Source organism: Nerophis ophidion, linkage group LG06 (genome assembly GCF_033978795.1).
Source record: "Nerophis ophidion isolate RoL-2023_Sa linkage group LG06, RoL_Noph_v1.0, whole genome shotgun sequence".
Taxonomy (NCBI): Eukaryota; Metazoa; Chordata; class Actinopteri; order Syngnathiformes; family Syngnathidae; genus Nerophis; species Nerophis ophidion.
In genome coordinates this window covers 67,847,745-67,861,928 of record NC_084616.1, presented here as the reverse complement: position 1 = coordinate 67,861,928, position 14,184 = coordinate 67,847,745, and the positions used below count along the sequence as shown (strand labels likewise).

At 38.7% G+C, this 14,184-nt stretch overlaps 1 protein-coding gene across 1 annotated transcript in view; it reads left to right on the top strand.

Moving 5' to 3' along the window:
• Nucleotides 1-1,232: 1,232 nt before the first annotated feature.
• Nucleotides 1,233-14,184, top strand: part of LOC133555157 (dipeptidyl peptidase 4-like) — a 39,175-nt gene continuing 26,223 nt past the window's right edge. Inside the window, exons 1-7 of the mRNA XM_061904683.1 lie at nt 1,233-1,341; nt 2,620-2,718; nt 2,847-2,938; nt 10,047-10,121; nt 10,208-10,260; nt 10,322-10,394; nt 10,541-10,661. Of these exons, the coding sequence (XP_061760667.1) occupies nt 1,293-1,341; nt 2,620-2,718; nt 2,847-2,938; nt 10,047-10,121; nt 10,208-10,260; nt 10,322-10,394; nt 10,541-10,661 (562 nt within the window). The 5' untranslated portion in view covers nt 1,233-1,292. The remainder of the gene's footprint in view (nt 1,342-2,619; nt 2,719-2,846; nt 2,939-10,046; nt 10,122-10,207; nt 10,261-10,321; nt 10,395-10,540; nt 10,662-14,184) is intronic.

The window sequence follows — 14,184 nt, the reverse complement described above, 5'->3', positions numbered from 1 at the left end:
TTATTTCCATGGGAGACAGTCATTTGATGGACATGAGTTTTAAGTTAAGAGCTTGGTTACAGAACCAATTAAGCTCATAAATTGAGGTGGTAATTGTATTAGTAATTGTTTTTGAATTTCAAATATATTGACACAGACATATGGAATATTCTCTCTCCATCGCATGTGATTGCAGCGTAAATCTCCTCATTTCTCACTGTAAAAGGCATTCTGACGACGCTTCCGGTCACATCTTCAGTGATGTTGCTGCAATCATTGGCTGTTTCCTCCAGGTGACCCAGCCAGGGCTCTCACGGCTTTTTTTTGCATAACTGTGTCACTTTGCACGTACCTTCCAAATGTGCTAAAACAGGCACAAAACAGCATCCGCAAAGCAGTTCCAAACATGATCAATCACTTTGCAAGTGCTAAATGGACTGGAGGGGGGGAGGTTGCCCACATATGCGGTCCTCTCCAAGGTTTCTCATAGCCATCATTGTCACGGACGTCCCACTGGGTGTGAGTTTTCCTTGGCCTCATGTGGGCTCTACCGAGGATGTTGCCCACATATGCGGTCCTCTCCAAGGTTTCTCATAGTCATCATTGTCACCGACGTCCCACTGGGTGTTAGTTTTCCTTGCCCTTATGTGGGCTCTACCGAGGATGTCGTAGTGGTTTGTGCAGCCCTTTGAGACACTAGTGATTTAGGACTATGTAAATAATCATTGATTGATTGATTAATTTGTTCATTTTAGTGAAGCTGTAAACTCCATGAAATGACACATTCTTCTTAAGAGATTGGCAGTTAATTATTTAAAAGTGTGTGTGTGGGAGGAGGGGGGGGGGGGTGTTGCCCACATATGCGGTCCTCTCCAAGGTTTCTCATAGTCATTGTCATCGACGTCCCACTGGGTGTGAGTTTTCCTTGCCCTTATGTGGGCTCTACCGAGGATGTCGTTGTGGTTTGTGTTGTGGTTTGTGCAGCCCTTTGAGACACTAGTGATTTAGGGCTAAATAAATAATCATTGATTGATTGATTGATTAAATGATAATATTTGCATCGCCTCCTCCTAGTTTTTGTGGGCATTCTCATGATCTGCAGGAGTTTGTTGACGTTTCCCTGGGTTTAGTATCTCACTTCCTGTCTTGCGCTCTTAGTTTGGTTGCACTTCTTGTTTTGTGTGTGTTTCCCTGCAGCAACTTTACTCCTGCCCTTTGAGCACTGCCCTACACACCTGCTCTCTGTTAACAATCAAGACTATTTAAGTTGTGCGGCCGTAATGTTTCGGTTTCGGAACATTGATTGACATGTCATGTATGTTTATACATTGTGGGTGCTTCTCCTGCCTTGCGTTTTCACCAGTAAGTTTTTGCTGTGATCCACCATTCTGATTTTGTTGTTTTGTAGCCTGTTTAGTTTAGTTTTGCATAGTCTATCCCAGTGGTTCTCAGATGGGGTACTTGAAGGTATGCCAAGGGGTACGTGAGATTTTTTAAAAATATTCTAAAAATAGCAACAATTCAAAAATTCTTTATAAATATATTTATTGACTAATACTTCAACAAAATATGAACATAAGTTCATAAACTGTGAAAAAGAAATGCAACAATGCAATATTTAGTGTTGACAGCTAGATTTTTTGTGGACATTTTCCATAAATATTGATGTTAAAAATTTCTTTTTTTGTGAAGAAATGTTTAGAATTAAGTTCATGAATCCAGATGGATCTCTATTACAATCCCCAAAGAGGGCACTTTAAGTTGATTACTTCTATGTGTAGAAATCTTTATTTATAATTGAATCACTTATTTTTCAACGTTTTTACTTATTTTTATATGTTTCTTTCCAAATAGTTCAAGAAAAACCACTACAAATGAGCAATATTTTTGCACTGTTATACAATTTAATAAATCAGAAACTGGTGACAGTTTTACTTAATCATCTCTTTTTTTCAACCAAAAATGCTTTGCTCTGATTAGGGGGTGCTTGAATAAAAAAATGTTCACAGGGGGGGCACATCACTGAAAAAAGGTTAAGAACCACTGCTCTATAGTAAACATGTCCCGTGAATATTTGGGTGCAAAATAAACCATACTGAGAAAATCCAAGACTCATACTAAATAATAATAATACAAACATAAATTATATAAATATTGTATAATGTTCAGAAGGGGTACATCACGGAAAAAAGGTTGAGAACCACTGGCCTATCCTATGCTTCAGTGTCTTTTTTTTTTTTGTCACTACATTAAACACCTTTTTACCTTCATACCATCTCAGCTTTCTGCATTTTTGAACACCTACACTACAAACACATGTCAACATACACCGCCCCATTTTTTATACAATTGACCATTTAGGTGTTCATGTTTAATGTTGACCAAGTATGTCGATATTGTCGTTTTAAAAAATAAAACAGACCAGAACTTAATGAGTTTGTCCACCTGGATGGGTTTCCAACATTAACGGCACATAAAGTGAGCAAAATACCATAGAAGAAGCTGTGAATTGTTCTGTTGGTAGATGAACGAAACTCAAACGGCTTAAGCTGAGATTTTAACACAGAGCTGCCTCAATGTGCCAATCATTTTTCCAATGCGCTTTACTGGTTTTCAAAATCTACTTTTCTCATGTTTCAGAGGAGCAGGATGGAGCCGAAGACAGGGTATCCTTTACATTGATGGATGTCTTCAACAGTTCCCTAAAACCCAGGACTTACAGCATGAGGTGGATCTCAGGTGAGGCCATCAATGTGTACACAACTTTTACACGGAGTCCTATTTAATCACTTTGGTATTGCTGAAGCTTTTCTGGCTTTCCATCCGTTAGCTAGACTGTAGCACAAATAACATTATTTTCTTCGTAGACGATGAGTATCTGCAGAAACGACAAGGCTCCGTCTATCACTATAATGTGGCCACAGGAGAGTCCTCCATGTTCATCAGCAAAGACCAATTTGTAAGTCGTCCACGTTGTGTTGATGTAGTGATGAATCTGCACCAGGACCATTTCACACAGTCTGTCTTTCGCATCTCCGGGAAATAAAATGTATAAATGAAGGATAGAATTAACTGTAAAATATATATATTTTTTTACAAGCGGCCGAAATGAGTTTCCTACGCCGTGTGGCGGGGCTCTCCCTTAGAGATAGGGTGAGAGGAGCCAGATGAGGTGGTTTGGGCATCTGGTCAGGATGCCACCCGAATGCCTTCCTCGGGAGGTGTTTAGGGCACGTCCAACCGGTAGGAGGCCACGGGGAAGACCCAGGACACGTTGGGAAGACTATGTCTCCCGGCTGGCCTGGGAACGCCTCGGGATCCCCCGGGAAGAGCTAGACGAAGTGGCTGGGGAGAGGGAAGTCTGGGCTTCCCTGCTTAGGCTGCTGCCTCCGCGACCTGACCTCGGATAAGCGGAAGAAGATGAATGGATGGATACATTTTTAATAAAGGGGTCATATTATGATTTTTTTTAAATTTTTAAAACCGTTCATTATACGGCATAGCGGCATAGCTTGAGGGTTGCAGGTTCGATTCCCGCTTCTGCCATCCTAGTCACTGCCGTTGTGTCCTTCGGCAAGACACTTTACCCACCTGCTCCCAGTGCCACCCACACTGGTTTAAAAAAATGTAACTTCGATATTGGGTTTCACTATGTAAAGCGCTTTGAGTCACTAGAGAAAAGCGCTATATAAATATAATTCACTTAACTTCATTTCACTTCACATTATGGTCTACATAGGATGTAATGGTGGTTCTCGGGTGAACATTTTGCATAGATTTTTTTTTTTTTTTTTTTTTTTACAGATCATCCATCCATTTTTCTACCGCTTATTCCCTTTGGGGTCGCGGGGGGCGCTAGTGCCTATCTCAGTTACAATCGGGCGGAAGGCGTCGTACATCCTGGACAAGTCGCTACCTCATCCCAGGGCCAACACAGATAGACAACATTCCCACTCACATTTACACTAGAGCCTATTTAGTGTTGCCAATTAGTGTTGTGCAGTTCGCGAACGATTCGTTCAAATGAACAAATCTTTTAAGTGAGCGTACTGAACCGAATAACTTCATGAACTGATTCGTTCGTTTCTCAGTTCAGTTGAGCTCCGCCGTGACCATGCCGGTATGAGTGGAACTGGCGCATTCTGTGACTCACTGAACCCTCGACGTCGGCGAACTACGCAGCCAGCTACTCATCATGGGGGCGGGGGGAGGGACTGAGCGATCGATTCGTTCACCTCGGATTAACGACATGAATCACTCAGTGAACGACAACGCTCTCGCTCTCTGCTCTGCTTGACCCAATGCCTCGAGTGATTCTCCTCCCGGTGCGGGGATATGTTTCATGCCGTTGGCATCCGTTCTCCATTCATTCTCCAAGCTAACTTAAGTTGATATTTCCATTTTTATATTTTTAGCACAGTGGGACAGCGGTTAGTGCAGGTCCCTCACAATACGAAGGTCCTGGGTTCAATCCCGGGCTCGGGATCTTTCTGTATGGAGTTTGCATGTCGTCCCCGTGAATGCGTGGGTTCCCTGCGGGTACTCCGGCTTCCTCCCACTTCCAAAGACATGCACCTGGGGATAGGTTGATTGGCAACACTAAATTGGTCCTAGTGTTTGAATGTGAGTGTGAATGTTGTCTGTCTATCTGTGTTGGCCCTGCGATTAGGTGGCGACTTGTCCAGGGTGTACGCTGCCTTCTGCCCGATTGTAGCTGAGATAGGCTCCAGCGTCCCCCGCGACCCCAAAAGGGAATAAGCGGTAGTGGATGGATGGATGGATATTTTTAAATGTAAGCTACAGGAATTTTAGTTTTAATGTTGGTATTTGAATTATATATTTATATAGCGCTTTTTCTCTAGTGACTCAAAGCGCATTACATAGTGAAACCCAATATCTAAGTTACATTTAAACCAGTGTGGGTGGCACTGGGAGCAGGTGGGTAAAGTGTCTTGCCCAAGGACACAACGGCAGTATCTAGGATGGCGGAAGCGGGGATCGAACCTGCAACCCTCAAGTTGCTGGCACGGCCACTCTACCAACCGAGCTACACCGCTCCTTGAACTTGGTTTAATATTTTTGTTTTATTTAAGGTAGCCTATTTATTTTATTTTTGTTTGCACATTTAAGTTGATATTTTCTTATATTTTTAAACGTAGGCTACAGAACATTTAGTTTTTATGTTGGCATTTCTGGCTCTTAATTTGTTTGTTTTATTTTAAAGGTATACATTTTCTTTTTGTTTGCATATTTAAGTTTACATTTTCTTTGCTACAGAACATTTAGTTTTTATGTTGGCATTTGAACAAATTTTTTGAACGACTCAATTTAAGGAACTGAATCTAGTGATTCAGTACAGTCAAAATAACTTTGTGAAGTGAATTATATTTATATAGCGCTTTTCTCAAGTGACTCAAAGCGCTTTAAATAGTGACACCCAATATCTGAGTTACATTTAAACCAGTGTGGGTGGCACTGGGAGCAGGTGGGTAAAGTATCTCGCCCAAGGACACAACGGCAGTGCCTATCCCATCAGTATTGCCAATCAACATAACCCCAGGTCCATGTTTTTGGAAGTGGGAGGAAGCCGGAGTACCCGGAGGGATGATATTTTTGCTCCATTTTAAAGCAGCGCATTTTGAAATGCGGAGTTGTCAGATGCAAATGAACCCCTTCTCACCACACCGCCTCACACATGAGTCAGCATTTGTCCCCGCCGGGCAGAAATGTTTTGTGGTTTATTTTTAGCTTTCTTGATTTTATTGTGCACTTTGGACATCAATTACCAGCACCAGCCATCTGTTTTGAGTGACTTTCACCCCAACGCAACATCCCAGATAATGTAGCGAGACCAATGGGCTCACCGTGTTTTATTGTCTTGCCGATAAGGAGACTATGCGGGCGGACGAGCGAAAGGAAGTCTGGTCCGGTCTTAACTACACACCAAGGTTAAACTTCTACAGAGTCCGTGTCTCGCCAATGCTATGTCCCGAACATATCCATCTGTATATTTAAAACATAATGCTTTTCTGTTTTGTTAAAGGGGAACATTATCACAATTTCAGAAGGCTTAAAACCAATAAAAATCAGTTCCCAGGGGCTTATTTTATTTTTCAAAGTTTTTTTCAAAATTTTACCCATCATGGAATATCCTGAAAAAAGGCTTTAAAGTGCCTGATTTTCGCTATCTGTAAATCCACCCGTCTATTTTCCTGTGACGTCACATAGTGACGCCAATACAAACAAACATGGCGGATAGCACAGCAAGATATAGCGACATTAGCTCGGATTCAGACTCTGATTTCAGTGGCTTAGGCGATTCAAGAGATTACGCATGTATTGAAACGGATGGTTAGAGTGTGGAGGCAGATAGCGAAAACGAAATTGAAGAAGAAACTGAAGCTACTGGCGATCGCCTTCTAACCGATTGATCTTTTGACCACTGGAGCAACTTAAATCCGTCGATTTGTAAGTGTTTGTTTGGCATTAAATGTGGGTGGAGGGAAAGGCTGGATGCAAATATGGCAACAAATGTACATACAGCTAGCCTAAATAGCATGTTAGCATCGATTAGCTGGCAGTCATGCCGTGACCAAATATGTCTGATTAGCACATAAGTCAACATCAACAAAACTCACCTTTGTGATTTCGTTGACTTTATCGTTGGAAATGCATCTGCTTCGAGTGTCGCAGGATATCTTGCCATTTCTGCCATGTTAGCATCGATTAGCATGCCGTGCTAATCGATGCACACTCCACGTAAGACAACTTTAATCCGTCTCTGTTCGTGTTGTTACACCCTCCGACCTCACACTGACGAGGCATGATGTCTCCAAAGTATGGAAAACAGTCTAAAAAAACGGAAAATAACAGAGCCGATTTGACTTGTGTGTGTAATGTTTGAGAAAATGGTGGATTGCTTCCCATTGTGACGTCACGGGTGAAAGGTCATCGCTCCGACGGCGAACAATTGAAAGGCGTTTAAATCGCCAAATTCACCCTTTTAGAGTTCGGGAATCGGTTAAAAAAACATATGGTCTTTTTTCTGCAACATCAAGGTATATATTGACGCTTACATAGGTCTGGTGATAATGTTCCCCTTTAACTTTCACTGCTGTTGCTTTGAACACTCGTAAAGAATGGAGGCCCAAGCTGGCTGCAGTAAGCCACGCCACCAGCGACATCGCAAATGTAATAACGGATTATGATTCTAACGTGTCCATTGCCATACACAGAAGGCACTTATCCCATTAGAAGTAATCTTTGGGAATTGTTTTTATTTTGCCAAAGAATGTGAGTATTGTCTTACATTAGGTTGTTAGCTACACAACAACTCAAGCTAACAATGCTAACGTATCATTTACACATTTCTAACCTAACGTTATTACTTACGGTTTCATTGTCTCCTCCTTTGCCATGAATAGTAGGCACCGAGCATGCCAGGAAAAGTAGTTTTTTCGGAAATTTGGTGGGTAGCAGAACTCTTCTTTGCAAGCACTCAAAGCGATTTCTTCAAAGTTGAAGGCACAAAGCCACGAATCAAAAAAGTTAGGCACTTTTTACTTCAAATGAGGCTATCAGTTTGTGTCGTAACTTGTGCCGGTGAAAATAAGCAAAGACCTCACTTTTGGTTTTCTTGTCGTACTTTGGTCATACCTCGTTTGGACTACAAATTCTCTAACGATAAATAAAATGGCGGATTCACACAAAGACCTTTACCATGTAAAGAGATAACCGAAGACTTCACCGGCCAGAAAAACGTCACAGGATTGACAAATTCCAGACGTATCGTTTGGAGGAAGTAGAGAGGAAGGCAAGATCGTTTTGTAGATATCTGTGCAATCCATGGTTTGATTTCACATTCCCAGGACTTATGCATATACATATAAGCAGTTACTGTACAAATAGGTTAGAAATGTTAGTGTTGGACACTAGGGCTCCTTTATGTAAAGTATCCTGCACATTTATCTGATTACATATTTGATAAATACAGTCCAAAAATAAATTTAGCCTACCTTGAACACCAGAAAAAATGCACTTGTTGCCTGTCCTTGATTTCTAAAATTAGACTCTACCATAAAATATAATCATGTACATCTTTTGTAAATGTTAGCTTATGTTGTACCTGGAATAGATATTTTTTTCTTTTTTTTTTTAAAATAAGTTAAAACTCCTATATTGGTGGGTTTTTAATCAGTCCCGCTACCCTCTCCGAAAACTATGTAATATTCCACAAATAACATGGTCCATGGGAAGAGCAAAAGTTGACTCATTTGTTTTCTGTATATACAATTACTTTGACTGAAGATTATAATTGCAGTGTAGTCCTGTTAATTAAAATATATTTTTTTAATTGTTACATTTTATTTATCACTGACATTTAAGAATAAACATGCTGATGTAAATGTTACAAATGAAAAAAAAAATCACTTAAATTTACGTTCTGTCTTGTTACTCAAATAAATCCTCTTCAGTTTAGGGAACCTTGCCCAAAAATGAAAAACTTTTTATCGCATTTAGGGTTGAAAACATTTATTTTGAGTTACAACAATCAAGTGACACTGATTCAGTGGAATCCATCCCTGAATGTTTCACACTGCAAAAAAGTAAGAGTATACTAAAGATAAAATCAGATTTTATTAAAGATACAATATTAAATCTTAAATACTTATTTTGAGAGAAATATTTTTTGTTACCCAGCTCTTTGTTAGACCAATTTGTTAAAACACATTGTGAGCCATGGAGGAAGGTGGGATTAAAAAATGATTGGCATCTTCTTACTCCAAATACTATATGTGATGTTCCTTAAAAGTAACTTTAAGCATGTCCAGAAGTGGGTAGTAACGCGCTACATTTACTCTGTCACATCTACTTGAGTAACTTTTGGGATAAATTGTACTTCTAAGAGTAGTTTTAATGCAACATACTTTTACTTGAGTATATTTATAGAGAAGAAACGCTACTTTTACTCCGCTCCATTTATTTACAATCAGCTCGCTACTCGCTACCGATTTTTATCGATCTGTTAATGCACGCTTTGTTTTGTTTTGTCAGACAGATCTTCAAAGTACGATCTATCACATGCCTGCGTTTCACCAATCAAATGCAATCACTGGTGACGTTTGACTTCATTTCACCAATCAAATGCAGTCACTTGTGACGTTTGACTCCGTTTCACCAATCAAACAGAGCCAGAAGGTCACATTAACTGCACACTTTTTTTTTAATAAACCTTTATTTCTAAATTTCAACATTTACAAACAGTTGAAAATGATAATCAAAGTACCAAAACAGTATAAAAAACGTACAAAACAGCGCCTGGGGGTTATAAATTCAAAGTAACTAAAATAGACTGCTATATGTATATATATATATATATAAATATATATATATATATATATATATATATATATATATATATATATATATATATATATATATATATATATATATAAACAAAGTGCAAAGCCATAGGCTCACGCAATCTCAGTAAATACCTTAAATTTGGAACACAGCATCATTGTTTTCACAGCTTTTTGGTTCAGTGTTTTAATGTAGAGTTCTAAATCTTTTTTAAAGGCACAAAAAACAAGTCGGGTATTGAGAAACTTACATATATGAATATTAGATATAGCCAATAGTATAATGAGGTTGCAAAGGTAAAATTAATTTTCACATTTGTTTTCAATACAGTTTAAAACCAAATATATATTATATATTATTGTTTCAGTTGCTTAAGAGATATTCCTGGCTCTGAAATAGTTCATTGCTATTTTTATGTTTTTGTGCATTACTTGTTGCCGTCATTAAACGGACAGGTTACTCATCAGTTACTCAGTATTTGTAGTTTTTTACTTTTACTCAAGTAAATATTTGGGTGACTACTCCTTACTTTTACTTAAGTAATACATCTCTGAAGTAACAGTACTCTTGAGTACAATATCTGGCTACTCTACCCACCTCTGAGCATGTCCCAAACAAACAATTTCTATAAGCACTCATTAAAACAATTTAATTCGGTTCAAATTGGTTTGATATGAGAAAATGAATTCCCTTTATTCAAACAGGATGAAAAAGGCGCTACTGACTACCAGCTTTCCGCTGACCACAGATATGTGGCATTTATGAGCAACCGCACCAAGGTAAGACAGTTTGTCTTTGTACTTTCATTTAATATAAATTATTTAGCAAATGCATCAGAATAACTGAAGTGTTTCTGTTCTGCTAGCTTTGGAGGCATTCATTCACAGCTTCATATTCAATCTACGATCGGACTTTAAAGTAAGTATGCAGGATTTGTATTTCTTTATACATGATTTGATACTATCATAATTTATCTCAGCAAATTCTTGGAAGATTCTGACCTTGCTGAAGAAGTCCAGTATTTGGCATGGGCTCCTGAAGGCAACAAACTGGTAAGTGTGATCAATGGCTTTTGCACTGTCAGCTTCAAGGTGATCAATGAGTCAAACCTTGATCCGGCTTTCCCAAACACTTGTCAACTCCCAACTGTTGTTGGATTATGGAGTGTTCACATGGATTTTCTCTTTTGGATCCCTAGGCTTTTGTTTGGGAAAATAATGTGTACATAAAGACCAGCCCAGATTCACGGGTCCAGCAAGTTACATTTAATGGCAAGGAGAACCACATTTTAAATGGAATTCCAGATTGGGTGTATGAAGGTAAGTAAATAAATTGCAAATCTTTTCGCCCCACCATTTCTCCTTATAGGGTCATCTGTGACCTGGAGCCTTTCCCAGCTGATTTTGCGTGAGAGGTGGGGTACATTCTCCCTGGACCAGTTACCAGTCAATCTCAAACTAAAACAAGCATTCACAGTCACACCTATGGACTATACCAAAAGTCAAACCTATTTGTTCGCCCTTTTCACTGAGCATTTACACACCCAAGACAACAAAATTCCTTTTCTCGATCAGTGACTACAGAGCAAATAAAAATATTCATAAAATAGTATACATCATATAAAATAAACATCATAGTAAACTAATGCTTGGCAATACAATTGGATTAAAACAATCCAGTGTTCAGTGCATTTAAACTCTTAACTAGACAGCTGTTGGGGTGAGTGTGGGTGTGTATGTGGCGATGGGGGACAATCCATTAATTAGTCTTACAGCCTGGAGAAAGAAGTTGATGCAACGATATGCGGATAACTCCATCAGACATCGAAGTGGTAGTGAAGCCATAGGTCAGGATTCATTAAACTGTGTCCCTCGAGAAGATTGTGAGGTGTGTGATCAGGAGACTTGTTTTCCTGAGTTTCTGGGAGAGTGGCGCCGATTCTGTGCTTTTTTGAGTTACCACCAAAGTATCAGTGATTGAAGTGAGATCATAACAATGTGAACCCCCAGGTACTCCACACTGCTTACCCTCCTAATGGCAGTTTCGTTGATAGTGGTTCATAATCCTGTTTGCCCAGCCTTCCTGAAATCAATAACAAACTAAATCTTTGTCCACATTGAGGATGAGGTTGTTAGAACTACACCATGAACACAGCTGTTTCCCCCTCCTCCCTGTATGTAAACTCGCTGTTGTTCTTATTGAGGGCCACCACCGTTGTCTTCTGTGAATTTCAAGACGTAGTTGCTGAATTTGGCAGGGCAGTCAAAGGTGAGCAGGCTTAAGAGCAAAGGGCTCATGAAGCATTCCTGTGGAGAGCCTGTGCTCACTATTGGTCTGTGATGTATGACTGCCCACCCTAAGTGTCTGTCGCTGAGTCAAAAAGTTGCAAACCCAGTTACAGATGCCATTGTTCACCTGTAACAGCTGGAGCTCTTCAACCAAGTGTAATGGTATTTAAGGCACTGGCGTGGATGTGTTTTTTGCTCAAAGTGAGACTGCGTGGGGTGGAGCATGGTGGAAAAGGTATCTTCTGTTTATGATTTTTTTTCTGCAAGCCAATTGTGGGGGGTCAGGATCAACTTGGAGGCCGTTTTTAAAGGCCTACTGAAACCCACTACTACTGACCACGCAGTCTGATAGTTTATATATCAATGATGAAAGGCCTACTGAAATGAGATTTACTTATTTAAACGAAGATAGCAGGTCCATTCTATGTGTCATACTTGATCATTTCGCGATATTGCCATATTTTTGCTGAAAGGAAAAATATTCACGTTGATTTTAATGGGAGCCTCCAACAAAAACAGCTATTCAGACCGAGAAAACGACAATTTCCCCATTAATTTGAGCGAGGATGAAAGATTCGTATTTGAGGATATAGATAGCAACGGACTAGAAAAAAAAGTACAAAAAAAACAAAACGCGATTGCAATCGCGTTGCATTGAGACGGATTCATATGTTTTTAGAGACATTTACTATGATAATTCTGGGAAATCCCTTATCTTTCTATTGTTGCTAGTGTTTTAGTGAGTTTAACAGTACCTGATAGTCGGTAGTGTACGTCCACGGCCGGGTGTTGACGCGCAGTGTCTCGGGGAAGTCGACGGCAGCTATATGGACGGCACGAGCTCAGCTGATATCCGCTAAAGGGCGACTTTTTAACCACAATTTTCTCACCGAAACCTGCTGATTGACATGTAGTCAGGATCCATGTTCGCTGTGATCCATAGTAAAGTTTCCCCTCCGTGAATTGTAAACAAGGAATCACCGTGTGTTTGTGTGGCTAAAGGCTAAAGCTTCCCACCTCCATCTTTCTACTGTGACTTCTCCAATATTAATTGAACAAATTGCAAAAGATTCAGCAACACAGATGTCCAAAATACTGTGTAATTATGCCGTTAAAGCAGACAACTTTTAGCTGTGTGTGTGTGCAGCGCTAATATTCATAACAGCCCGTGACGACGCGCGTACACGTCATCATTACGCGACGTTTTCAAGAAAAAAGTCCAGGGAAATTTAAAATTGCAATTTAGTAAACTAAAAAGGCCGTATTGGCATGTGTTGCAATAATATTTCATCATTGATATATAAACTATCAGACTGCGTAGTGGGTTTCAGTAGGCTTTTATATCTTAACATTGCAAAACATGTAAACACGGCCGGTTTAGGTTACTAAATTGCAATTTTAAATTTCCCGCAACATTTCCAGTTAAACGTCGCGAAATGACGCTTATTTTGACGCTTATGTTGACGCGTTTTTGTGACGTTATTGGTCGGAGCAGACATTTTATCACAGCACCACTCACGGCTAAAAGTCGTCTGCTTTAATCGCATAATTACACAGTATTTAGGACATCTGTGTTGCTGAATCTTAAGCAATTTGTTCAATTAATGATGGAGACTTCAAATAAGAATGCTGTTGGTGGAAAGCGGTGGATTGCAGCTGCCTTCAGCAATCAAAACACAGCCGGTGTTTCTTTGTTTGTTGTAAAGCTTTAATATGGAACAGAGCGGTCAAGCAAACATGTTTCCCGACCACATGTCAACCGGCAGGTTTCGGTGGTGTGTTTGGGACGGTGGGGGTGGAAGGGGGTTATAGATATAGAGATATATATAGATATAGAGATATATATATATATAGATATAGATATAGATATAGATATAGATATAGATATAGAGATAGAAATATATATATATATAGATATAGAGATAGAAATATATATATATAGAGATATAGAGATAGAAATATATATATATAGAGATATAGAGATATAGAGATATATATGTATATATATATATATGTATATATATATATGTATATATATATATATGTATATATGTATATACATATATGTATATATGTATGTATGTATGTATATGTATATATATGTATATATATATGTATATACATATATATGTATATATATGTGTGTATATATATGTGTATATATATGTGTATATATATGTGTATATATGTATATATATATGTATATATATATGTGTATGTGTATATATATGTATGTATATATATGTATGTATATATATATGTATGTATATATATGTATGTATGTATATATATGTATGTATATATATATGTATGTATATATGTATATATATGTGTATATATATATATATATGTGTATATGTGTGTGTGTGTGTGTGTGTGTGTGTGTGTGTGTGTATGAAATACTTGACTTTAAGTGAATTCTAGCTATATCATATATTTTATTATATATATAAATAAAATACATAGTTTAATCTCCGACGGCACCTGTCAAATACACAGTAATAAAAACACAGTTGTTCTACTAACTCTACTGTGCTTGCTGGTTACTAAAAAA